Source organism: Phoenix dactylifera, chromosome 10, assembly GCF_009389715.1.
Source record: "Phoenix dactylifera cultivar Barhee BC4 chromosome 10, palm_55x_up_171113_PBpolish2nd_filt_p, whole genome shotgun sequence".
Taxonomy (NCBI): Eukaryota; Viridiplantae; Streptophyta; class Magnoliopsida; order Arecales; family Arecaceae; genus Phoenix; species Phoenix dactylifera.
This window is the reverse complement of record NC_052401.1, coordinates 6,131,663-6,158,962: the sequence shown is the minus strand read 5'-3', so window position 1 is coordinate 6,158,962 and position 27,300 is coordinate 6,131,663. Positions and strand designations below refer to the sequence as shown.

The 27,300-nt window shown below is 36.7% G+C and overlaps 2 protein-coding genes across 2 annotated transcripts in view; one reads left to right on the top strand and one right to left on the bottom strand.

Annotated features, from left to right (window-relative positions):
• Positions 1–13,947, top strand: part of LOC103723314 (glucose-6-phosphate 1-dehydrogenase, cytoplasmic isoform) — a 41,182-nt gene extending 27,235 nt beyond the window's left edge. Inside the window, exons 13-16 of the mRNA XM_008814199.4 lie at positions 3,336–3,406; positions 9,282–9,397; positions 13,457–13,502; positions 13,571–13,947. Of these exons, the coding sequence (XP_008812421.1) occupies positions 3,336–3,406; positions 9,282–9,397; positions 13,457–13,502; positions 13,571–13,738 (401 nt within the window). The 3' untranslated portion in view covers positions 13,739–13,947. The remainder of the gene's footprint in view (positions 1–3,335; positions 3,407–9,281; positions 9,398–13,456; positions 13,503–13,570) is intronic.
• Positions 13,948–21,564: 7,617 nt separating this feature from the next.
• Positions 21,565–27,300, bottom strand: LOC103723312 (cytosolic Fe-S cluster assembly factor NBP35-like). Its single transcript, XM_008814196.3, has 3 exons — positions 27,220–27,300; positions 27,012–27,113; positions 21,565–22,634 (listed from the first exon to the last, which is right to left on the bottom strand). Exons 1-3 carry the CDS (start codon positions 27,260–27,262, stop codon positions 21,742–21,744), a joined length of 1,038 nt encoding a protein of 345 aa, XP_008812418.2. The 5' UTR covers positions 27,263–27,300; the 3' UTR covers positions 21,565–21,741.

The following is a 27,300-nucleotide window of genomic DNA, read 5'->3' as shown; positions in this document are numbered from 1 at the left end:
TACGAATCATAAACCTAAGCTTAAGTTCTACCCATTACTAGACTTTTAAACTTAACCCATAATCAAACCTATTGCTCTGATATCATAAAATATCACGCCCCAAATGTGGAACATAATACGGCTATGCTACCGAGGGGTACAACCCAGATAACATGAATCCAAATATTTTATTTAACTTCTAAATTCGTCTCAAACGAAGTATAATGAATAAAAGTTCACTTTTATTATCCATTAAATGAAACCAGTACTGATTTAGAGCATCTGAATTCAAACAAAAATACCAAACTTATAATCCTCAATAAGCTACATATTCATAATCACTAATCACTAAAGAATTAAAGTTCTGCTATATAGATCGCCAAGCTTGCTAGCATAAACTCCAATTCTGGACCATCCATCATCCCTACTGATCCTATTTGTCTGGAGAGAGAAAAATAAAAAATAAAGATATGAGCGACACAGCTTAGTAAGTAAATCTTACTTTATCTTACCGAATCAAGCATAAATTTTTTTCATGCCTATGCATCATTTAAAAAAAATAACAGATATTACAAAATAAAGCATTTCATAGTACAATATATTAAAACAAGTTATAAAGCCAGTCATGCATGCATAAATCATTCATATTTCATAAACATGGTTTCAAAAATAAATTAATAAATCATCCCTCTGCCATTTAGCCATATCATAGTTCAAAATATTGTTTACAAATATTCATGCTACAGTCACTTTATACCCATGACTGAGCCCATGTTCGTAATCAACAAAGATTCTTGTTTCGAATGCTAACTTTATATCCGTTGGCGGGGTCTGTGTTCGTATAGATGCTAGCTCCGATTGTCATTTTTTTTAATTTAGGGATTATACATAGCTATCTGAGAGCCTTTAAAAAAATTTATATCTTTTTCTTATAATATACACATAAATAGATAAAAAAGTACTAAATGGCAAGACCATATTCATATCTCATAAATAAAGCTATTTTTTTAAAAATATTCATGAAACTATTTTTTATAATAAAGCATGATTTTAATAGCACATATGCCGATCCGTAATTTTAAGAAAAGCATGATATTTCCACAAGCAAATTTTATGCATGAAAAATATAGTCATTTGAATAATAATGAGTGTAAGATTTATTTACCTCTTCCGCCTTAAACAGTCAAATTTCACTAGGCAAATTTGCTAAGCTTATTTAAAAACATTAAAAGCAAGATTAATTTTTGTTCGATGATTTTAATAAAATTAAAATAAAATAAAAAAAGGAGATGGGTGCTCGAGTGACAAAAGTACGGCGACCCAGACGAGTCAGGTTTAAGCAACTCGATCAGGATCAAGATAGTTCGACAGGGCTCATCATCAGTGGGTTCCAGGGACACTTAACATGGCCAGCATGATCAGTCCAATAGGCGGCCTAAGTAGTTTAGGACCTCTTTCTAGGGGTCAACTTGGGTTTGTAGATCAGGTCAACAAAACTCTGTATTGCAATTCATAAGTCTCCTAGAGAGAGAAAGAGGGAGAAGAGAGGAGAAACGAGAGAGGGAGATTCTCTCTTCTTTTTTTCTTTTCTAACTTTTCTTTTTCTCTCTTCTCGCTGGCAGAATAGGGGAAAGAGGCAGCAGACCGCGGCCATAGTCATGGTGGTTCAATGCGGTGGCAGCCGGAGGCGATGGAGGGTAGTGGAGGGCGGTCGGCAGTGGCGGCCGCCCGACAAAAATCAACCCAAAACAGGGCCAAACAAGAGATTCTTGGCTCGGTGATTCTCGGGTCCCAGCCCACTTGCCGGCAGCTGGAGGTCTGACTCCGATCAAAGATGAAGGTAGGGAGGCCGAGTGACTCATCCAAGGCCTCGACATCAAGAAACGGTGGTGCCGGTGACCAAAATAAAAGAAAAACTTCGGCCACATAGGAGAAAAACTGGAGGTCTGATTTTCCGTCGATTTTTGGCTGAGGTCGATTGCTCGGCCGATGACCTTGATTCTAAGTCATGAGAAGAAGAAAAAGAAAAGGGGAGGAAGGTTAGGGCATTACTTCGGCTTTGGCGGCATCCGATGGCCCCGATTTTCAGCGAACACGAAGATGGGCAACCGTGAGTTCAAGGGGAGAAGAGAGAGGAGAGTTGATGACCGTCGGTGGAGGGCCTAGAGGGAGGAAAAGGTGTTTATATAGAGGTGACCTAGGGCTCCGGTGACCCTAGGTCTCCGACTCTAGTTGGAGTCGTTGGGGAGAAGGGAGGAAGGAAGACTCCCAATGGGAGTCTTCCAACCATCACGTGCGAAGCACGCGTGGGGCTACCATGGGCCAAGCCCAGTCGGGCTGGTCAAGTGGATTGGGCCTGGGCAGGCCTTCACAGAAAGCCTCTTTAAGTCATAATAAAGTTTTCTAGCTAATAGGGTCTTTTTCGATTTCTCGCTCAGACCTATGCATGTTGTCTATATAGTGTTATTCCCTCCTTAAATTATGCAACCAAGGATTCGAAAAGGAAGGTTTGGATCCACACCAATCATTGTCCTGGTATGTTCCATAGTAGGGGGAATGCAAGGGGTCAGCATGGGCTGATAAGAGGATGGTACAAATGAGTAAAAAGAAAAAGAAGGTATACTGAGTGGTATGGAGTCAATACTGCACATAATGGGGTGATAAAAGTCGACATGCAATCTAGGGGCTTATTAGGGGTACCTAGTATTGTCAACACCCGTTATGGTGCTAGTATGGGCTGTACTTTTTTTGATGGGAGTATGGGCTGCACTTCAGTCCTTGAGAAATACATACAAACCAAATTTAAACTATTTAGGATGCTTTAGTTTTAAAATCAAATAAAAGATATCGTATCATATTATTAAAGTTGTCTATTTTGAGAAATTTACTTCCAAAACTTAAATTTTGTTCTTAGGCAGTTTACATGTGGTAGATCATGTTTGATCATGTCGATAGTATTCACTCATCTCTCTCTCTCTCTCTCTCTCTCTCTCTCTCTCTCTCTCTCTCTCCATATATGTTTGGTGCATGTAGATTTCAGTCATTACCTCTGAATTATGTCGTATCTCAACGAAAATGCTTTATGTAAGAGATGGTAAATTTTACTAATGTTACTTGTGTACCAATTGTACATGCACACAATGAGGATGGTGCTAAGTATGTGCCTTTAAGTCATTCTGATTCTTCACCCATTTTTTGAAAGCTTAGAAATTGGCTAGCACTAGGTTTTAGTGGATACCTACCTGTTTCTAGTATGAATAATATCTTAATCTGTTTTGCTTGTTGATCATTTTTGATGCTAATATAATTTTTTGTTTAAGAGCTTGACTACTAAATGTGGTTTTTGTTTTACAAAGCTAAGAGGCAAGGAAGAAATGAATTTGTCATACGCCTACAGCCATCAGAGGCCATGTATATGAAACTAACAGTAAGTGCTTGATTGCTTTATATTTTCTACTTTTCTTTTGTCATCGTCATAGCAGTATATTCTTTATGCATTCTGTGATCATCATACTGTACCACCCACCCGTAGATACCATATTGATCCTAGAGATTTGAATCCTTTATTGGCTGAAATCGAGGTTTAAAAATATCCATTGATGATTTTAGGATATTTTTCAAGGCAAGCAGGAGAGATTTATGGAGTAGACTAGGGGTCTTATATAATGGATTTGCAAGATTTGATCTCGGACTTGTGACATTAAAACCCAGATCTGCTATCAGGGTGTCAAGATCCAAAACCCCTAAAAATTATATACTTCCTAAATGCTAATTCATTTATAGATTTCATAGATTAATCACCTTTATGTGCATATCTTGTGGATCTTTCATGAATTTCAGATCATCATAGAAAGTCTCACAATCTATCATGAAAAATATGGATTAATTAAGTTTTTCTTATTTCTTCATATGGTTGCATATTGGATTTCCATCACATGATTAAAGATATTACACTCTAAAATAACATGAAACATGTCAATTTTTCATTGGAAATTATTAGCAACTATAACCCCGAACAATCAAAAGTGTCCACCCAAAGTTCCCAAATAATATAATATATTTAAAAAGATGTTCAATAAATTTTCCAGCTTTGCTTTAGCTATCTTTATTTTTAAACTTTTTCTTTGTGGCGTGTTGTGTTTTATTGTATGTTTATCTTTTATTCTAATCAATACTGCCAAAAATAATGTAACAAAAACTGAGTTTGGATATGATAACAAGTAACTAAAAGCATAACATGGTCATTTGACAATATAGGAATAATCACTTGGAAGTATAGTAGATTTAATAAGATAACTAAAACTATGCCGATGGAGAAGATTCCAAGGAAAACACTGACAGCTGGAAATTCATGGATATTTTGTGAAATTGTTGAAATGATCAAGTTAATTCTTAAGTCTTAACCATATGTTAACTATATTTGGATATACTTGATACTCCTTGTAGGCTGGCGGGCTAAAGCTTAAAGTTAGATAAACTAGGTCTATTAAAAGAGGGTTTTGTTATGGGAATCATATATATGTCTTCTAAGGATTTATTAGTCTTGCTCATAAAAGGAAATTATACTGAAAACTTATGGCCATTGTTTTGCTACACTCAAGAAGTGTTTAGATATCCAATAACTCCAAAGAATTAGTCCAAATCAAAGCATGCCGATGGAGAAGATTCCAAGGAAAACACTGACAGCTGGAAATTCATGGATGATGGATGTTTTGTGAAATTGTTGAACATATGATCAAGTTAAATCTTAACCATTTGTTAACTATATTTGGATATACTTGATAATCCTTGTAGGCTGGCAATCTAAAGCTTAAAGTTAGATAAACTAGTTCTATTAAAAGAGTGTTTTGATATGGGAATCATATATATGTCTTCTAAGGATTTATTACTCTTGCTCATAAAAAGAAATTATACTGAAAACTTATGTCCATTGTTTTGCTAGACTCAAGAAGTGTTTAGATATCCAATAACTCCAAAGAATTAGTCCAAATCAAAGTACTTCAAAACTTCAGAATAGGAAATGCCAAACGAGTGTTTGGATAAGAATTTCGGCGTGAAAAATTACTGGAATTTGGATAGGAATTCAATGAATTGTCGGGCCTATCCCCTTTTGTGCCTTAATCTTCTCTTCCCTTAGCTTCTTACTCATCAAATAGATAATCTCTCTCTCTCATCTCTCCTCTGTGGCCAACCTAGGCCTCAATCTCGGTCCTAACTCCTACAATCTTGACCTCATCTTGGCTCATCCCTTACTGCTAGCTGGACCCAACCACAACCACAACCAGTACCACCATCACCTTCATCACCACCATGGCACCATCACATTTTGAAAACCATGACCACCATCATCATGTCCACCATTACCTCCATCATCACCACCACCATCGCCCCCCCTATGACCACCATCACCTCTGCAATTATGAATTTGACCACAACCACATCAACCATCACCACTACCAGGATGCTGATTTTCCCCTTAAAGCTTTGAAAATCTTGGGTTTAAAATTTGCACTTGAGTCTTGAGCTCTGTAATCTGCTCCATTTTTGGAATAAAGAACCACCATCTTATTGTCCTTGGAAATAGCTCCAGATTCCATTACTCTGATATTTGGATCTATTTGTAGCAAAAAAGCCTTGCTTATTCAAGCTACATTGGGAATATGCTTTCGGGTTTCATCCAAAGATTTTCTCTTGATTGTTAGGACTTAGTATAATCATTTTCTTTCCAAAGATCTGTTATTTCATCTTTCCTTTCTCATTTTGTTATTTCCATCATAGCCAAATTCTTTCCTTTAGGAGTTAAATAAGTTCTACCTTTGATCTATTGTAGCATAGTTCATATGGGAGTCTTCATTTACTCTTCTTCTTACTGGGTCAAACACTCAAACATTTCTTTTTTAATTGTTTTTGATCTTGTTCTGTTGAGCCTTCATGCAGTTACTTACAGATTTTATGTTAATTTACAAAAATCCAAAGGATGCTTGATGAGAGGTTGTTTGCAAAGAAATTTTTTTCCTATGAAAATTTCGTCTGTATACCCAAATAGTTAAAAACTTAAAAACATCAAATTTCAGAGCAAGGTATGTCGTACCGGCCTGAACCGAGCGGTACAGTGGGTACCGTACCGTATCGGTTCAGTACCGGTATCCAGTACAGGTGGTGTACTGACATTTGGTACCCTAAAAAAATCTCATACCTTGTCGTACTGACACTGTGCTAGTGGGGCACCAGCACGGGATTCAGTATTGAGACGACGAACTTTGTTCTGGAGTAAGCTTTTTGTGTTCACATGATACATCATTGTATTACTATTTACTAGAGTGTTTTCCTCCTCGAAATTTTTCCCTGAGCATCCAAATAGGGCCTTAACCAAAGTTGATTACAAGAAAATTGATATTAAAATATAAGAAGGCTAGAGGATGCTATTTGTCATAAGTGCAGCTATATTAACGTTGTATTCTTCTAGAGAGATTAGAATAGATGTCCCAGTCGTTGGTATCCTTCCTTTCCTATTATCCATCACAAAGAAATCTAGTGGTAACAAGTCTTAAACACTATATCTAACAATGGTAACTATTAGTATTCTGTTATATTCTAACAATAATATTATGCCCAACTATAGCACCATCATAGCTCTCAAAGATCGTAACCCACTGCTTTGATACCGCAACTATCATGACTTGGAACCATACTCCGCCAAGTCCTGAGTTAGACAATAATTTCGATGAATCAATGGCCGAAATTCAATTAAATGAGTGTTGCGAAAGCACATAATTATCAATTGAAACCTCAAAACATGCAATTATATAGTAAATGACCATTTGTTCAAACAGAGCAAAGCTAAATCTCATCCAAATTAATTTTTTTTATTACAACACAACCCTGAAGCCAAACCAAGATCTACTTCAATCTATTGTCTCATAATGCACAAACTAGTTTATTATGCACACATTTTACATCCTTTACTATGGTACTCTCTCTTTATTCCTAATACAATGGTAATATTTGACACACCTTGCCTTGTAATACAACCCCCAATATCACATTGTCTCTTTTTGAAGTAGGCCTTGATATGCACGCTCAAAATATTTTTTACTTCTAGTAAGCTATGTTAATAAGTACTTTACTCTGAAATATGATAAATAGGTGTGAGGGCTACATGACTCAGTAGGTGGCTAAATATAGCAAAGAATATAATATTAAAAAACAATGGAAACGTTAAAGATCTGTACCAATTAAAACTCAAGAAGTCAATAACAGTATCTTATTATAGGTATCAACTGACTATATTTACTAATATAGCTTTGTCTTGATACACTTAGGAACACTTTAATGCACTAGGATACTAGAAAACACTTGAATATTCTGAAAACTTTAACGGCACTTATTACAATCATTTCAATACAAAGTGGTCAGTCACCAACTATGATACCAGTTGGTCATGGGTTCATTGATCAATAGGCCATTAGCTAAGGGTTCATTTAAAGTAACTGTTGTATCCTCTGGTCAATATTCACTAATGCCAGCTATTATACCTGCTCCCTAGGATTCACTGTAATAACCAATTATTATACCTGCGGGTGGGGTTCTCTGAAACTGCTATTATACCCCCAATGGTTAGGGGTCATTGATTCAAAAGTTAATTTCAACTTATATAATAAGAGATTTTCAATATAAAGAATCATCATTGTTAAAAAACACTTTTGATAATAACATGTAATTCCATAACATACTTTACCGATACCATGTTAGATATAATTAAGGCAATATAATTGGAGTATAATAAATTCAAATATTACTAATTAAAGCCAAACTTTTGAGCTTTTCCCACAACAAAACAATTGCTTGAAATTCAATTCCTTTAAGATGATTCAAACATCTATACATACAAGGATATAAAATTGATGTTGAACAAGAAATAGGAGCAAAAATTCAGAATCAATGGACATTATTAAATTCCTTGCAAAGTAGAAAAATATACTATTTAAGGACACTTACGCTAGAAGATTTCCAAATCTTCACACTACAGCTCCTCTTTTTTCCCTAGCTTGCCGCTATGCTCTACTGTATTTCTTTTATCCACTAGCTGCTTTCTATAGATGACTGGGACTTCTAAGGTTGCAAAATAGTAGAAAGAGGGCAGCACCCTCTTATTTATAGCTGGCTTCTAATCATGAGATGTTTAGTCATCTCAAATTAGTAACTAGGTGTCAAGTCCAGGTTCAGCTAAGTGGCTGAATTTCTAGCATGAGGTGGCCGTTTTACCATGAGGTGTAATTAATACTTAAAAGGAATTAGCTCGAGGTTTCTGTTCCTAAGAAAGATGAGGTAGCAGTACAAGAATGAGGTCATACAAGCAGGTGGTGGCAGTATAATAGTTAAAATGAGGTGGCAGCTCTCTGAAGAAAGCTTGAGGTGGCAGCCAGTAGACAAGCATGAGGTGGTCATGAGCATGCAGTGCCATTGCTCTACTAACAATTCAATCCCTAAACCTTTCTAATTCATGCTTGGGCTTTTATCAATTATTAAATTCGAGTCTTTACTACTGAAATTCCCATACTAAGGATTCATTTCCATGATGATCTCATTTACACATATTAATACTTAATACAATAAATACACTAAGCTTACATATACAAATGATCTTGTAATAGGCACTAAAATATATGTGAGTATTACTCTATTGTCTTAGTGAATTGCTTAGCTAAAGGAGTTAATCTTTTTAAATTTAATTTCATAGAGATATGGAACATACTTTAGTGTTAGGATGCCATCTCATGGAATGGATGGGGAATTAAGTCATCGAGTTTTATTTGATATTGTATATGATTACTGGAGATATTACTGTATGAGTTTTGTGACTTGGAATCATGTTTTCCTAAGGCAGTGAAAGCTGTATGAATAATCAGGTTATTGCTTGGCTAAAAGGGATTGAATCTTTAAATTCTTTGTCACAAAGATATGAGATATAATTTAAGACTTCCATCATCTAATGTGATATAGGATAACTGAGTCATTGGATATATTTGATATCATATTTCATGAATGACTTTGATAATATATCTTTGAGAGTTTTATGACTCCCAACACATGTTTTGAGACCTCACTGGTAAATAATTTTTGCAGGATATGAAGGAGTATATGTTAGTGACCTTCACATCTTTCCTTTTCCTCCTTTTTTTTTGTCTTACTAGTTGAGGGCTGCTAGTCAAAAATTAAAATAAACATATTTCTAAGGGGATTTTGATTATTTACCTCTCCTAACCAATTGACTTCCATAAAACCTTTACTTTCTCCTGCAGGTGAAGAAACCTGGACTGGAAATGTCAACCATACAGAGTGAACTAGATTTATCTTATGGGCTACGATATCAGAATGTCACAATTCCTGAGGCATATGAACGGTTAATCTTGGACACGTAAGTTTTGCTAGCTTATGTTTCTTGTTGTTTGGCATTGTCTATAGTTAATGCTTCTTTTTGCATCGGTAACATGAATATAGCTTATTACATGTTAATATTAGTTGGAGTTGCAAAAACTCTAGTTTATCAGTTGAGTATTCATCCTTCAGTCATGTTGCAAAAAACATGGTTAGGCATATATTCTGGTGCAATGGCCATAGAATCATAAATAAATAATGAACTGCCCATTACTGATTTTGAACTATAAATAATTTTTGGTTGAATAGGTATTTCTCAAATCTTAAGATCTCATCGATTTTATAATAATACCCAAACATTACTAAAACCCAAAGTCATGTGAGAAAGGTGCTGAATCTTAAGCATTAGTCTTCAAGACACATCATCTATTATGACATTAAGCAGCACTTGGATCTTCAGTAGACTGCTTTATTTTCTAGGTTACACAGATATCTGTCTATATGTATGTTTCTAGTTATAAGTTCATTTCTTACAATTACTATTTGACGAAATGCTATCGATAGTATTCTGTCCTTAGTTCATAAGCTTTAACTCGGTTTTGTTAATCTCCTTTATAGCTGTCCTATAAAAATGGGAAACTCATATAGCTTGCCGTAAAGTATCAAGGCTTAACTCCTTATGACTCTGAGCATCTAGTCTTAAAATATTGCAAGTTTCTATTTTTACAATATTGCAGTTTTCTATTCTAAGAAGAGATTGTCATTGCTTTAAGATGGCTATAGAAGGGCTTGAGATACTTGTGATACAGTATCTTATGATGTTTCCTTAACTATGATTTATGTCTGGATCCATATCCCTCCCGAGCATGTGTTTGTGTGTGCATGTGTGAGTTTAGGTGTGTATCAATGTTGGTAGGTGTGTGGATGTGTGCAATCCCATGCTTGTCTTTTTGTATGATGTGTATGGGCATGTCAATGCTTGTGTCTGTGTAGAAACTGTAAAATTTGATCACGTAGCATTGTCCTGGAAGTTGTTCCATTTCTTCAAAGAATTAGTGGATCAGAAATAGGAGCGGTTCCAGATTGTTAGACTGTTGAGGATTATCCTAAATAAGTTATAAAAGGAAGGGTCTAGCAAAGACAATTAATATTTTGGCCTTCTGCATAAACTTTTCCTTGTCCATATATCAGTAGGCCCAGAGGAAATGTGCACCATAGAATCTATACACAATGCCTTTTGCTTTCTTTTTATTGGTCTAATTCTTAATTGGTGACGGTTAGTTAAATGTAGAATATGTTAAGCAAATGTTGATACAGAAGGTTAATTGATCTAGCTTCTACTCAGATAAATAGTAAGAACTGAACTGTAAATTGTAAGATTGTAAAATGAAAAATTAAGTGTGGGTCTAGCAAAGGCAATTATTATTTTGTCCTGCATAAACTTTTCCTTGTCCATATATCAGTAGATCCAGAGGAAATGTGCGGCATAGAAGCTATACACAATGCCTTTTGCTTTCTTTTGCTTAGCTTGACTCGAAATCAATGGCAGTTAATCAATGCTAATGTTGCTATTCTTTGATCAGTCATATTTACTTCTATACAATATGTCAAGTACATGCTAGTACAAAAGGTGATTGATCTATCTTCGATTCAAATAAATAGCAAGAAGTAAACTGTAAATTGTAAGATTGTAAAATGAAAATGAAGTGTGATACTCATATGGTTTAGATTCTTTAGAAGCCTAATGTCATAGTTTGAAAGTTAAATAATTTTGTTCTCCCTTCTTATTTGATATTGATTTATCATTCTTTCTCATATCATAGCTTCGTGTCAATATCTTCAAACACTTGATATATTTAACTGGATCTTATTGCTGATACATTTGATTCTATTTATTTTAACCAGACAGCATTTTTTCAGCTAATATAAAAAAATGAATCCATCAGAATTAAGCAAGATTTCAAATAAAGTGTTATGCCGTTATAATGGATCTCTTTTGAAACTGTTACTGGCCGTTATAATGATTATAATGGATGTTATTTGCCTTCAAAAGAAGCATTTCAAATTTTTTGTATTAAATAAAAAATAATGGGAAATAACAGGAAAATATTGGCTAATAAAAGAAAATAATGATGCTGTCTTTCCCTTTTTTTTGCGTCTTTCCCTTTTCATTGGATAAAAAAATGTTAATTTTTGACCATACAATCATTTTTGGAGGGAAATTTATTAAAAATTTGAATTTTGAAAATAGTTTTTTATTTAGAAAGAGGTACATGTAAAAATAATGGCCGTTATTTATGTTTTAAAGGACCATATAAGTAACGTGTTGTAATAGTTGTTATCTTTCCCCATTATTATATATAATAACATAATTTGGGACCCCGAAACAGTTTTAATGCTTATAGCACTGTTGTGTGAAACCCTGGCACTAAGCAAGCACTGACCCTTTTGGCAATATTGGAAGTAATCAGAATGGACTTGATGATGGAGTTTCTTCACCTATAAATCCAGGAAGTCTAGTAGTAAGGGAGTTAGTTCAAGTTTAATAGTAACAAAAGGTTTGTAGATGTCTTTTCTGGGATCCTGTAAGCAACAAAAGTTATATTTGTCTCGCATGCGAAAATTTGAAGCTCTATATATTGGAATAGGTAAATAGTTATTAGCAGAAGCAACAATAACGACAACAACACACATATATATTCCAAAGAATTATTTGTGTGAAGTAGTTATAGCTTCAAATAAAACTTTAAGCATTTGCCATCTAACTACACCATTCACACTGTTGTTGTTATTAATAGCAAATTTCCATACAAAAAAAATATCTGGACCATTATACCCTTGGCACTTTGAAATATTGAGTATCCAACTTGTATCAACCAAGGGTGAGTAGTTGGATATGGTATGCATCATATTGCATCAAATATTGAGAGAGTATCAACCAATATTCTTTGACACAGCCATTATGCCCTTGGCACTTGGTACAACCTGTTATGATCTCTAAAATCATTCTCTTGTCTTTCCTTATGCTTTAATATCTTAATGCTATGTTTTTGCAAAAACAATGATAAGAGTGTTTATTTAAATGTTCTTTCTGGTCATGGTTTTTGATGATGTATGCTAAAGTTTTTATAACACATATTTATAACATAACATCATATAACTTGGAAGTAAAGATAGATTTAAAACACCCTCTCCCCTAAAAGCATGCTCTTCAAGGAGTCAAGGGTTCAAATCCGAGATATTTCTCAAATATATGCATCTGCAATGATTTTGATCCCGAATTCATGCTCTAAGGTATGAATCTGGTGATCAAAGACTACTAGATCCATCAACAATGAAATCTCAACATTTTTTCCAAATTAAACACTTAATTGGATTTTTCAGGAAACGAGAAAAAGGTGTGGAGAGAGTTTTACCAAGATAGAAAGCTTTTCTAGCCGTAAACTCCATGATGCTTAATTCAATCCCATAGAATTTGCATCTAATGGCTGCTATCTTCACATTTTTGCTTATTCTCGTCTTGAAATGATAAAGAACAAGCTTTAGAAATCACAAAGTTGTCATCTTGACTGATATTGCACAATTCTGCTCAGTTGCCCATGATTTGGCCTCGGAATGGGTTGGTTTTGGCCTGATTTGCCTATTTCAGGGCCCAGTGGGGGCTGATATGGGTGCCTGCCCCCTCCATACCAGCTCTTGGCCGATACAGTTTGTACCATCTGTAGGGTGCCAACACGACTTTATAATCCTTGTGATCTTTACATGCACAAGGTTATCTTTTAAAATACCTCCCTAGAAAAATAATGTTTTGTTTTCTTTATTCTTTCTTTTTTCACATTTTATTGAGGTTTAGAATATAGTTGGTTTTGACTGTTGTTTATTCTTTTATGGTTTGTAAAATTTATTGACTGACTGTATTCTTTTGTTTCCCTGTCTTGTCTTTGCCTCATATCCCCATTCATCCATGTAATATATCTATATGCCCACAGACATTCTCCACTTCATATATTGTTATGTTTTAGATTATAGTAGCCACTTATTATAATATCATGCAGCGACTTTAGTTTGGCTACTAAGTCATTTGACATCCTTTTTGCAGAATACGGGGAGATCAGCAGCACTTTGTGCGCAGAGATGAACTGAAGGTATATAATTGCTAAATATAGATTTATCTGAACAAGAGCTGGTTCTGATTCTATGTAATGACCTTCAGGCAGCATGGGCGATTTTCACTCCTCTCCTACACAGTATTGATGCTGGGGAACTGAAACCTCTTTCTTATAAGCCAGGTAGCCGTGGTCCAGCAGAGGCAGATGCGTTGCTCTCCAAAGCAGGTTATGTGCAAACACACGGCTACATTTGGATACCACCTACATTATAAGAACAGCATGGTATTTCCTAATATCAGTGTAGTTAACTGGGTGACTTTTGTCACCACATATGTGGCGGATCTGCAGTGTTTGTGTTGAATAATGCAATCTCCAGTTTGTCTAAATGAGCCTAACTTCAGTTTGCAAAATGTGGCCTTGCTTTTTATCAAATCTAATAAGTTGCTTAAAGAAATAATAAAGTTTTTTCTCTGTTACGTGCTGTGCACAATATGCTTGGCGACAAATTTTGTTATATTTACTTGTTTCAATACAAAAACCTTTCGTAGAGATGTAGACCATGCCGTAATGAAAAAAATGAGTGGGATGGAGTTCTTAAATTGTTCTTTTTCATGCCCCATTGTTGAATGATTGGTGTAAAATTGAACTATAAATTTGTGAAACTACCGAGAAGGCTCTTGGGTGTGAAGACGGCTCTGATTTTTTCATGCCCCATTGTTGAATGATTGTAGCAATAACTATCTTTGCATATTTATTTTCGGCCATCTCTCTTTCATTGTAGGTTTCGTGTATGATTATTTGGGCAGTTGCCCAACATTATTTATTTATTTATGTGGATATTTTTGTCAGAAGCAATTCTCTGTGCATGGCTTTCTCTGCATGGATGTGTCAAACTTGAAAAATGTCAATGTATCGTTGCCAGATCATTTAGTAAGTTGATCGTAAAATTGTTTGTGAATGATCATAGTATTGTTTTGATGAATCATTGTCATGACCTAGGACTCGGCTTTGCCAAATCCTGGGTGTGACTTCCCTTTTGGATAATCAATTGCTTGAATTAGATTCCAATAATTTATGGCACAACTTTGAGACCAAATCAGGATTCACTTTATTCCCTCCTTATGTAGTACACAAACTAGTTCATTATAATAGATGCTATACAATATTCTCATTGCACTACTAGTATAACAATTTTTTCTGACTCCAAGTCTTTCCTTAAGGTATACAAAATGATTCTAAATCCCTTCGGCCTCACTATATACACTAAAAATACTTCGAAGCTTTTAGTAGTCTAATTCAATAGGTCTTTCTGAAATGTAATAATAGATAGGTGATCGGTATAGAGTCGGTAAGGGGTCAAGCACAGTGAGCAATATAAAATTACGAAAAGATAAAATGATACACTATCATTAGAATGCATTTAGCAATTTGCAATAAAGATGGGTACCTTGAATACTATCATTGAAATCAGTTGTTTTTTGAAAACAATGGGATACATCTGAGACACATTTGTGTACTTAAATATACTGAAACTTAAAAATACTTATGACAATCATTTTAACACCAAAAGGTGAGTAACCAGTTATGATATATGTTGGTCATGAGTTCACTGGTTAAGAGGTCCCCTAGCTAAGGATTTGCTAGACAAACTACTATATCCACTGGTCAAGAGATAACCGATGCCATCTATTATACCCGCTAGCTAGGGTTTATTGATAACCAACTATTATACCCCTTGCTTAGAGTTCATTAAAACCAACTATTATATTCATTGGCTAGAAGTCCATTGACTAACCAAAAATTTTATTTAAATCATAAAATGGGAAATCTTTCATTTGCGGGAAATATGACAATGAGTAAGCATTTCGATGGCTAAGATCAGATAAAATCTCTTTGTTGCAAAGATACAAATTTCAGTTATGATAATTTAACTTTGATAAACTCAGACACCATTGTTTACAACACAACCTTTCCAAACTTCATTTAGTGCTGAATAGAAAAGATCGGTAATCACGAAAACTATGATCACTTGTATGCAATAAGAACATGTAGTATATAGTTTTCAATTAACCAGGCAAATTGCCAAAATTAGAGTTTATTATTTGCTTCAAACTTCAGTTTTGAAATAAGGTTTAAGATCCAATCATGGGCAGTAAGAAGTAGAAGACAAAATTTTCTGAACCATTATAAAGTCCATCAGTCATTTGCAAAAGAATATAGGGTGTCAAGTGTCAACTATATGAGGACACCCTACAAAATATGTTCCAGTGCTTCACAATACAACTTCTCTTTTCTTCTAGCCTGCTGCTATTCTTTACCTTACTTCTTTTCTTCAATAGCTGTTTCTGTAGGTGCCCAGGATTCATTCTTAGAGTTGCAAAACAGTAGAAGAGGGCAGCACCTTCTTATTATGGATAACTTCTAAGTAATATATGTTCAGCCACCAAAAAGTAGTAGTTGGGTGTCAGCTAGGTGCTGCCTTATAGGCTTGAGATGGCTGTTTTTAATAAGGATAAGCATGAGCTGTCCATCAATAGCCATGAGTTTAGTGGGTAAATATTTGTCATGAACATAAGATGGGTGCAAGTAGGAGTTAGCAGCTTACTGGAGAAAGCATAAGGTGGCAATCATATAGCGGGCATGAGGTGGTTGTTAGCATGCGATGGTGATTTGCTAAATAAACATCAGGTGGCATCTCTCTTGCAGAGCGAGGTGGCTCAAATCTTGAGGAATTTATAATTCAATTCATAAACTTCTGACCTATCTTTATGATATCATGAGAAATTTTCTTTTACTCCTTGATATTTCCTATATAATTCCTAAGATAAGTTGCATAAATCATTTCACTTACAAATGAGTCATATGCATTTATATTGCTAAAAGTGTAACCCATTTTAACTCAACTATGTCATTAATCAAAATTAAAATATTGAAATGTTTGGCTGTTATAAGAACTCCATCTTATTATGTCTCTCCACTTTAGTCTAAAGTATTACCAAACACCTACACTTCTTCACAGAACAGGCATGTCCCAAGTATGGGAATATATCCCAAGTTTCAAATTTTGTGGCCATTGGCTTGTTGGCTGTTTAAAATGAAACTGAGTAAATTTAATTAACGGATATCGTATTTGATGTTATAAGGTAGCACTCAGCATTTGATTTTCTTTCTTCTTTAAGCTGAGTTTGATCTCTAGAATTTAAAAACCTAAATCTTGGATAAGAGGTAAAGAAGATGAAACTGCTAATGATTAGATAATTGAAGACATGCTGCATAACAAATGGCAAGAAATTATCAAGATATAACCATTGAAAATTTGAAATCCACGATCTTCAATCAATTTTCATCCACCTTACCAAGAAACCCCTGGAATTCAACAGTTTATTATCATAAGCTGGCTGGGTTACTATAATTCGCAAGATTCATATTTTACACTAACGCACTCCAAAGATTGAAAGTTTTATCTATCTACCTTATCAAATGCAATCAATCAAACATCATATTCCCTGCAAAGTACAACTAGCTTTTAAATAAATTTTACATGTAAAAAATTCTTGGTCATATTGCCTTCATTCATGACAACATTTACAAGGCATGCATTATGATCAATCGTCTTTGCTATCTCCACAGCCCCCATGATCTCTCAACGTCACTCCATGAGGAGCAGCTCGTGATGGAGTAGCCCCACCTCGTAGGATTATGGAACCACCTAACAATCATGCTGACACTGAAAAATAGCTTCTTATCATTCACATTCCTCTTGGGACCTAACTGAATAAGCATAAATTGCCGGGCAGAACCATCATTGCTTCCATGGCTTTAAACAACCAGACTACCAAATACCAACCAATTGGCATCGGCCACCATCTCCATGTTTACCAATTAATCAAGAGTCCTCATCACACAAGGAATGCCAATCTGCTACTTTAGCACTCTCTTAGGATATATATATATATATATATATATATATATATATATATCACAATCACTTTGGATAATCTTTCTTGCATTTTTGTAAGCATTGATATTATATATATTTAAACATCTAAGCAATTAAATTAATCAAGGGGGGGAGTAGTGGTAGGTAGGTACAAGTTTGCTGTAGAGAGCCGGGTTCCCCAGGCTCTTATCTCCTAGTCTATCAAGTCATGTAGAAAGAATAGACGAGGGGCCTGGTTATGCTCCAAAATTTTTCATATCTGAGCCAATTAGTTCATATTATGTGGTTGAGACTAGAGAGAGACCTTCCTCCCTTGTGGCTTGATTTCCATTTGACATTGCTTGTAACATCTGACAGATGAAGTGTGGTCAGTGTAATCTCTGAACAGGCAAATGGGTCTATTATAGTCGGAGCCCCTTCAGCCATTGCCATTCTTCCTTCTGCGAACTGCATCCCATGAATCTGTCACCCCACTCCATGTCCCTTTGAGATGCTACATAACCATTTGGCCCCTAAAGTCAATATCTACACAATGGAACTCTTGAGGCATTGCATTTCTGTTGATAGAATGATTTTTCTTGTTTCTTTCTCCATCTTGATTTAGACTAAAACAGAAGAGATTATGAGGCATATCATATATATCTTCCACCCTTTTATTAGTATTACAGATTTGCAATAGTAAGTGATGATGTTATATTAACAAATCTGTGAATTACGAGCATAAGAATAATAACTCAAGCATGGGAGGGAGAAAGCATTTGTTTGCAATCCTATGAGAAATCAAAATAGGAGAAATTTTATCCGGATTAGTAAGTCCTTGCCCCGAATGACAAATCTAGTTGACTCAAAATAATCAACTTCAAGACCCCACTTTCGCAAGGGCTATTAGATCCTATGCTTGTATTTGTTTAAGAAAATACGAGAAATGATCTCAATGAATGAAGCATAATTTGTGCTTGTTTTGTTCTGTCTATTTTACTAGCAGCTATAATGATAAGTCTATAATTATTGTCGTCGCTCGCTGGTGTAAGCCACAAAATAGTTTCATTAAACCTTAATAATGTGAAAAGAGATGAGGACGGGACCATGAGAACACATGCTCACATGGCAATGCACATGGAGGTGTTCCTGCTCAAGGACAAGGGAGGGGTTGCCACTTGCCCCCACCCCCACCTGCCTTGGAACATGACACATAACTACATGAGTAGGCTAGAGAAATGGAGTCTTTGAGAACCATAAACAGTCATGATATAGGATTTTACTTTAGATTGAGAGGGTAAGAACCTGAGAAATTCAATAGCAGATTAAGTGGTTTTCTGCCTTCCCCTCTTCAACTGCTACTCTTAATACAAGATCACATGACTCTGCTGCAATGTCAGCCATAATAACATGCCAATCATGTAATCTCATCATTTTTTTTTTTGTTATTTAGCTGGTGATATGACATATGAGCTTATCTTGTATGGCATTACTATGATCTATGGTTCAAATTGGACCGTTGGCTCTCCATTTATCAGAGGGTTGGCTGATGGTAGGTTGAGTTAAACATTTTATGGGAGAATATATGAATATAAGATTCAAGAGGTAGAATTTCTTTGAAAAAATGATTTCAGAAGATGAAGAGGTTCCAATTAGACCTGATATGCCCATTTAATTTGCACAATTAGCTCTGCCTGAGCGTTCTAAGACTAAAATAGAAACAAAATTTACCCTTAGGCATTAAAAGAAAAAAAAAACAGTTAGATGGTCAGAATGAAACATCCTATTACCTTTAGTTTGATAAGTCCTTTTACTAGGTTGTGTTAGTAGGTTTGTAATATCATCAAAGCTAAAGGGTAGTTCTACAATTCGATGAAGAACCTGAAAGTATATTAACTACTCCTGGCCCATGCAAGGGGCATGACGTGTGCTTGTTTTCCATGCACAGATGACTAAATTTGCTTTAAATTTGGTCTTGGGAGAGGTTTTGTTATCTAGGTGGAGGAGAAAAGCGAGAAGCGTGAGAGAAGATGGCGTACAAGCTCGAGAAGTCGAGGACTAGAAGGCAAGAATCCATGAAGAAGAAGCCTGATTGTGAAGTGAAGGGGAAGGTCCAAAGGCAAGAGGTGATGAGGCTGCAATGCAACAAGGGGAAGGCTTGCAAGTTCAAAAGGAGCTGCTTCAGTGAGGAAGATGATGCCGCCTCTTCTGCCATGCTCCTCTTAGCTTGTATTGTCTGTGCTCCTTCCTCCATATAGCTACCTTTTTTCCCCTTATCAACCTAGTGTGTCCATCCTTGATATCTACACTATGATCTTCACCATGTAATCTGTGTATTTAATTTAATCTAGAATACTCTCTCTCTCTCTCTCTTTCTCTCTCTGTGTGTGTGTGTGTGTGTATCTGTGTTCTCTGTCTTAGGAGGAAGGTTTGTGGCAATTAAATGAAAGTTAACTTGCAGTTACATGAAGTGGCTGATGACTCTAGTTTCGATATCTCTGTGCAATCTGTGAAAACATACCTCCAATGCCAGGTTATTTGTCCATGTAAAGCAATAAATTATATGTGCACAAGCAAGGAGCAGGTTATAAAGCAGAGACAATCTAGCTAATTAAGACTGCGGCACCATTAATTGGTCAATTATGGAAATTTGAGGATCATAATCCTTTTACGCACTTCTGAAAGTGGTCCGAACTCAGGACTTCATAGCTAATTATCCATTATCGAGTTTGCCTTCAAAACCAGCAATCTCTTTCGGCATACCTACTTCATAGGCCTCGATTAAACTTAGCTTCGGCCGACAACCGTGTTTAATGGTGATCAGGATTGGAGCAATTTGGTCCTGTAGCTTGACCCATCACTACTGCAATGTGCAAACTCAGCTCAACCAAATCGATTAGTCACTGTAAGATAAATTTGGTATAGGAAGTTTGCATATCACAAAGTCTTAGCTGGTACAAATTCAACAATTTTTTTTTTCAGTTTGCTGCATATTGTTTGTACTACTATTGCATAAATTTGGAATCACAGACAACTCCATTTATGATCCAGTGCAACTTTAATGAGCACTCAATGTCTTACATGCCCTCATTTTGCTGCAACTCAATATTCAGTGGTTTTCACCTGCTTTTTTGGAGTTGTAGCTATATGCAACCACAAGCAGAGGAGAAAAAGAGTGACCAGCATAGAACTTCAGACGATCCGACACATGCAACCAGCTACTGATTTAATTTAGTTTATCAAAATTCAGTACTTGCAGTAAGAATTATAGCCAAAATGGATGGAAGAATTATGAAAAAGACAGCACAACTCAAAAATCTAACTCAGGAAAATTATTCAGCCAATGTGGAACCTCTCTTCTTGACTCCTTATAGGGAGCTTAGAGCAATGATAAATATTTGTACCAGCTGAGTGCAATTTCTAAGTTACTGAATCAGTTTCGATGCTTGCACACGGACTGATGGCATATACTCTAAATCAGTGTAACTGGTAATTTTCCCTATGGCTCACAATCAATATATTTATGATAAAACAACATACTGAAAACAGACCTCACAACACAGTCAGCACGATTTAAGTTCTGGGATTTAAGTTCGGACCATGGGGTGGTGCTTCAACACTTTTAACACAATTTTACTTGGGTGCCAAACTTATAAAACAAGTATTGTGACACTCAGACTTGTTTGCTGTTATCAGTAAAATAAAAACGCAAGCAATGCTGTAAACATTATCATGGCACATAATTGTTAGTTTCCTTCTCAGCTTCTTGTCACTGTCCCAGGTGCAGGACGAGTCCTCCCTACTCAAAACGTTAATCTTCTCCATGTCATGTACTATGAAGGCATGCAACAGTCTTCGATGGCCATTACTAGACCCCATTCAATGATTTATAATGCAACCTGCCATCTCACTCGCCATCATGATCCAAGAACCTTTCAATCACAGATAACACACTAGTTAGCAAATCCTAACCTCACTGATGCCACTGTTCAGTGTAGCAATTCAGTAATTGGCACAAGGCTGTCACAGGGCTTGAAATTAATCCTTTCAACCTAAGCAGATATCAAATTATATGCAAGCAATCCAGATATTTCTTCCTAGGTCAGTTGCAGACCCATCTGACCAAAAAGGAAGCAGTAACACAATACCTTTGGGAGAGACCCAATTTGGGAGAGAGAATGGACAAGAATCTGGTGATATTTCTTCCATTCCATACAAAGATCAAAGCATAGCAACTAGTGAAGTACAAAACCTTTGTGTATGGCGTGAAGTGAATTGCAGTGTTTGATTTTTATAAACACAAACTATGCAAGCTGCATATTAGCATGTAATATTAAAATTTCGTATCAACTATAGCTAAGCTGCGACCAGTTTCTCGATGATTCTTCTTAGAGCAGGTGCACTTGCACTGCATTTCTGGTCAGCAAAACATGACCGGCCGTCCTCAGCTGCCCTGCAAAGCTGTGGATCCAATGGCACCTTTCCAAGAAATGGGACACCCAATTCCATGCACATCTTTGCAGCCCCACCTCTACTACTATCAAACACCTCACTGCAAGCAACCACAGAGAGTAGCTCTGGAGCATTTGTTTTAATATAATTCAGTGCCCACTCCGTCGCATCGCTCTCATCTCCAGCTTCACTGAACTTTGCAAACTTGAGGTCCGAGATTGACTGCCTCAAGCCGCTCATGTTTTCCACAACACCCAAGACCTGGATGCCAACCTTATTACAGAAACTAATCTCTTTACGCACATCAATCAAAGACACTTGTTGTGGAGTGGTTACAATTATTGCACCATCTATGCCTGTGGCTTGTAGAAACTGCATGATTGAAATATGCTCATCTGATGTCCCAGGTGGAGCATCCACCACGAGATAGTCCAGCTCTCCCCAATGCACATCCTTCAGGAACTGCTTTATGAGTCCATTCTTGCGCGGACCTCTCCATATGACAGCCTCGTCAGGGTGGGGGAGCATGAACCCAATAGACATGACCCCAAGGTTTGATTCGAGGTATATAGGGGACCAACCAAGGTTGCTTTGGTGGATGTCCTGCCCTTCAAGGCCCAACATCTTAGGGATGCTCGGCCCACATATATCTATGTCAAGGAGGCCAGCCTGGTAGTCCATATCAGCCAATGCAAAAGCAAGCTGGGCTGAGAACGTGCTCTTTCCAACCCCCTTACCAGATAAAACCAGAATTTTGTGTTTAACAGTGGCCATTCTCTCCATTATGGCAACCAAGTCTGACAGAAAAATTAGATGTCCCATCAATAACTTAAACATAACATGGTGGCATCAAAGAAGATTAATGTTCTAAATTCGTAAAAAGAAGCACACCTTGTAAAAAATACAGTATTTAGAAGCACAATCTTTTGAATTCTGAAGTTGCAATTTGTAAATGATAAGGTTTTTCTCATAGTAAGCGATACAGTATTTAGAATCATTCAAGCATTTTCCATTATAATTTCTAATATCCAGTACACTGCTGAACATAGAATATCACAACAATTTTTGCTTATTGAACCTCCTTCCCCGCTCTCACACCCTCTCCAACAAAAAATAACAATAATCAAAATGATGACGACGACGATGATGATAAATTAAATAGTACTATAACAATGATAATAATAATAACAATATATATAAACAGTAATAGTAATAATACTAATAGTAATAATAATGGTAATAGAAATAATAAAGTCTCTTCCAAACCAAGATACAAACAAGCAACTTCACAATTGATCACCACATGCACCTATAGATGATACATATACAATTGATGTAGCCTTACTGAGATGTAAAGACTACAGAAATAATTCTGCTGCAAGATTTAGGGTGCAGATCTCAATTGGGGTAGATAAATCAGTTTTGTTTGCCAAATCTAAGAAAATAAACCAGTATTCTGCAGCATAACAGTAGAGATAAATTTTAGAAGAAGAATAAAACAGTCATGGGAGAAAGGGGAGTGGAGAATATTGATAAGTAGTAGAATAAGGATGGGTGCATTAGTGCTGGTATGATCGCACAGCCCTCTCTCATATTTCTGAAGGACTAGGCTCTCCTTGGACCTTTGGTGGCACCAAAATCTTGCAGTATGCGGATGAGACCCTCGTTTTTCGATGGGCTATCAAAGAGCATAGACGGTCCTCAAAATCACCCAATATTGTTTTGAACTTATCTCTAGGCTCTCTATCAACTATCAGAAAATCTTGGTGTCTAGCCTCACAGAAGAGTCTGCTGCAGGGATAGGGGGGCCAAATGGCCTAACTGTGGCTTCTCTCCTCTGCCTCTGTAGTACCTAGGTCTGCCACTTAACACCAGGAAACCTCCTGATTGGCTGCAGCTCATTCAAAAAATTGAATCAAAACTTGCTGCTTGGAAATGTAAGCTTCTATCCTTCGGAGGTAGATTCATTTTGGTCAACTATGTCCTCGCTGCAATTCCTCTCTATGTCATGTCTCTCTTTAGGCTGCCGGCTTGGGTAACCAGAAGAATTGACGAGTGTAGAAGAGGGTTTCTTTGGAGAAATCAAGCTTCATCATCTGATTTCTCTTCTAAAGTCAACTGGCAAACAGTCTATTAGAAAAAGGAGGAAGAAGGTCTCAGGATCAAAAGATATTTCTCTCATGAATCAATCACTCCTTGCAAAATGGGGTTGGAGATACCTTAAAGATGACCCAGGCCTGTAGAGAAAGGCTTAATTGGAAATACTATCAAAGAGTGAAACTTTCTCAATGCTGTAAACCCAAGAGGAGTTGTTCTAAACTCTAGAACAACATGATACATTCTTTTCATCCATTCTGGAATCAAATCCTTTATGAAGTTGAAATGGACACAATACTCTTTTTTGGAAAGACAATTGGATCCGTGAGGTGCCTTTGAAGTCTCTATTCCCACCTTATATGGTTTCAGCTAGAGAAAATCTGGATTGGTGAGAGACCTTCAATTCAAGAACAAAAAAGTAGAAGCTTCTACCTCATACCCATCTTCTCAACAAGCTCAACAAGAATATGCAGAACTTGACAAAATCTTTGCTGGTGCTCCTCTTGAGATGGAAAATGATCAGCTCATTGGGAAAAATGATACCAAAGGAAATTTCTCTTCAGCCACTCTGTACCAATTCACCATTAAAAGAGGTATCAACTGCAACTTTGCTAAATCTCTTTGGACCATTTGAGTGCCACTGAGGGTCAGGTTTTTTCTTTGGCTTTGCCTCAAAAACAAACTGAACACAAGAAACACCCTCAGCATGAAGCTTGGAAAGACCCTTGGTGGATGTGTTTTCTGCCATGCTTCAGAGGAATCATTCATCAGTTTCTGTCCTGTCTGAACTACTTGGGAATTTGGGATATCATCAGTTCATCACTAAATGTCCCACCACCCCCCTCAAGATTTCAGTCCTTCCTCCTCAATTGGGTGACACAGTCTTTTCCTAAAAATCTCCAGCCTATTATACATATGGTCATTGCAGCCTTCACCTGGCCTTACTGGAAGGAGAGGAATTTGTGGATATTTTGCTCGAATCAGCATCATCTGACCAGACCAAGCTTTAAAGAGTACTAGAAGGGAACTTGCTCCTTAATCCGTTGTTTGGCCGATCAGACATCTCATGCACGGTTTTGAATGAGAGAAAGAAGTGAGGAATCCTCTTTTCAACTTTGACTCTCCCACTCCAATCGTTGCTTTTCTTTCTGTTACTTCAAAAGTAGTTGCTTCAGCTCGAAATGACACTTCTTCCTGCTGGCAGTTCAAGCTACCCCTTTCTTTCGTGAATGAGACAATGAAATTATCATCCAGAATGCCTTCAACTATTTCAAAGATTGGTCTCTTCTTTGTAGCAGCAAGCAGCTCCCAGCATACACTGCAATCTGGATGAAGATTAAGAAAATATCATCAACTTCGGTTGAATTCCGAGCACTGAACTTATTTGTCACCTTGAAAATTGGTTAGAAGATCCCATTGCTTGCATATCAGACTCTCTCGTTGGTTCATTAATTTTTGCTTCTGATCCAGCTATCACTGCAGCAATCTCCCAGTAGAAGACATTAGAGAAGACCTCCGTTTTTTTGCTGTGAGCCTGCTGTACATGGCTCTCTGCCGCAGCTGGTTCTTCGACCTTCTTAGCTCCTCATCTTAATCTCTCTCTGTAAACTGGCTTTTTTAGGAGTTTCCTACAAGAAACTCCTTGAACACTATTTATTGTACATAATCTTTGCTTTTAATAAAAGAAGGGTGGCATGCTGCCTTCCCTTTCATCATCAAAAAGAAGTAGAATAAGGAAGGATGTTGAAGAGAGAAGAGAAGAAGAGAAAGATGGGCTGTGGCCTCTTATTTTCCAATGTATCTCACGTAATATCTCCAAAATCACCACCACCACAGCTGGCCACTTCTCCCTTTTGATAAACCTAACCAATCACTAATCCTACTGCAATTACGACTCTTAAATCTGGATATAACCTAAACTAAACATCAAACTAAAGCATTGATTTTAATTGACTAGCAGGTCATTATTAACTTACATTAGGACTCCCTAATTTAAACATAAACAGAAATAAAAGAGCAACTAAATCACTCTAATAAGCCATGATCACTGTCGTGGCACTGCAGCATAAATAGCATCTGTGATTGGTATGCTACAATGAACTGAACCTCTAAACAGGAAAATGATGATTCAGAAAAACACACTGAAAACAACAAATGCATTAATAATTAAATACTTCGTAAATTAAATAATAAAAAACGAAACAATGGAATTTTCTACCACACCATCCAGGCTACAGTACCACTATGAGATCCTTCAAAGCATAGCCTTCATGCATATACAGATTTTGTCAAAAATTATTTAGAATATCATATAGTAAATTCTAAATGGTGATATCTTAATTAAGACATAAGGAACAATATGAAGTCTTATCGCACAAATTTGTTTTCAGCTTTATAATTTGAAGTTGTCAGGGGTATGCAACTAGAGATCATTGTAGCTCTTCAGCCAAACTTGACCAGTATATCATATTACTTGGAGAGTAGAAGCTGAAATCACCTCATATATTTGCTACACCTGACCTGGAACCACGATTCTGCACTTTCGAACTGTATCTACTAGGAATCACAAGTCGGACAATCCAGAATTGAAGTTCAAAGGAGAAGTATCTCAAATCGTGGGTCGAGTGGCAAAAACAGGGAGGGGTGAGGGCAAGAGAGAGTCTGCTAACCTAGAGATAAGGCTAGAGCAAAGCAACAGAAAAAAGGCAAATTGGCCCATTTGAAGGCAACTGGAGGTGGTTGGAGATGGCACAATAGGCAAAGGCGAGGGTGGCACTCGCAATGCAAGGAGGGCGGTGAGGGAAGGGGAGCAGAAGACATTAGAGGTGGAGGGCGAGGCGGGATTCCAACAGGCAAAGGTGCCTAGGGGGGTCAAGGGGGGAGGCGAAAGGCAGTCAAGGGCTCAAGGAAACAAATCAAAAAAATTCAAGACAATTCAGACAACTTTAACTACCAAAACTTAAAATTATACACCAAGAAAACCTATCAAGTGCTATCTCTTCCTACAGAAATAAGAATAAAGTTTGAAACTTTTTAACAGAACATGGAAAATTAAAGTTGACAGCAAGCATATATACCAGGGTCAGGGCCTTTTGGAGCCGTAGCGCAGATTTGCTGATTAGGGCATCCCGCGCAAGCATCCGCCTTCCCCGCCGAGTCCGACTGCGGCCCCGGGCAATCTGTAAAACGCCCCAAAAATCCATCAGGGAAACCCCAAAACCATCAGAAAAAACGCCAGAAGAGCACAAAGACTATTTTTTCCGATCAAAAAAACAAAAATCTTACGATCGTTGGCATTCTCAGGGATTCCATGGTTTCCGTTCTCCATCGCTCTCCCTCTATCCCTCCCTCCCTCCCTCGTCTTGA

Coding starts and splice junctions, on each gene's coding strand:
- LOC103723312 (XM_008814196.3), bottom strand. CDS start 27,262: ATGGAGAACGGAAACCATGGAATCCCTGAGAATGCCAACGATC. Junction 27,114..27,219: donor CCCTGAGAATGCCAACGATC/GTAAGATTTTTG, acceptor GGCGTTTTACAG/ATTGCCCGGGGCCGCAGTCG. Junction 22,635..27,011: donor TCCAAAAGGCCCTGACCCTG/GTATATATGCTT, acceptor TTTTTCTGTCAG/ACTTGGTTGCCATAATGGAG.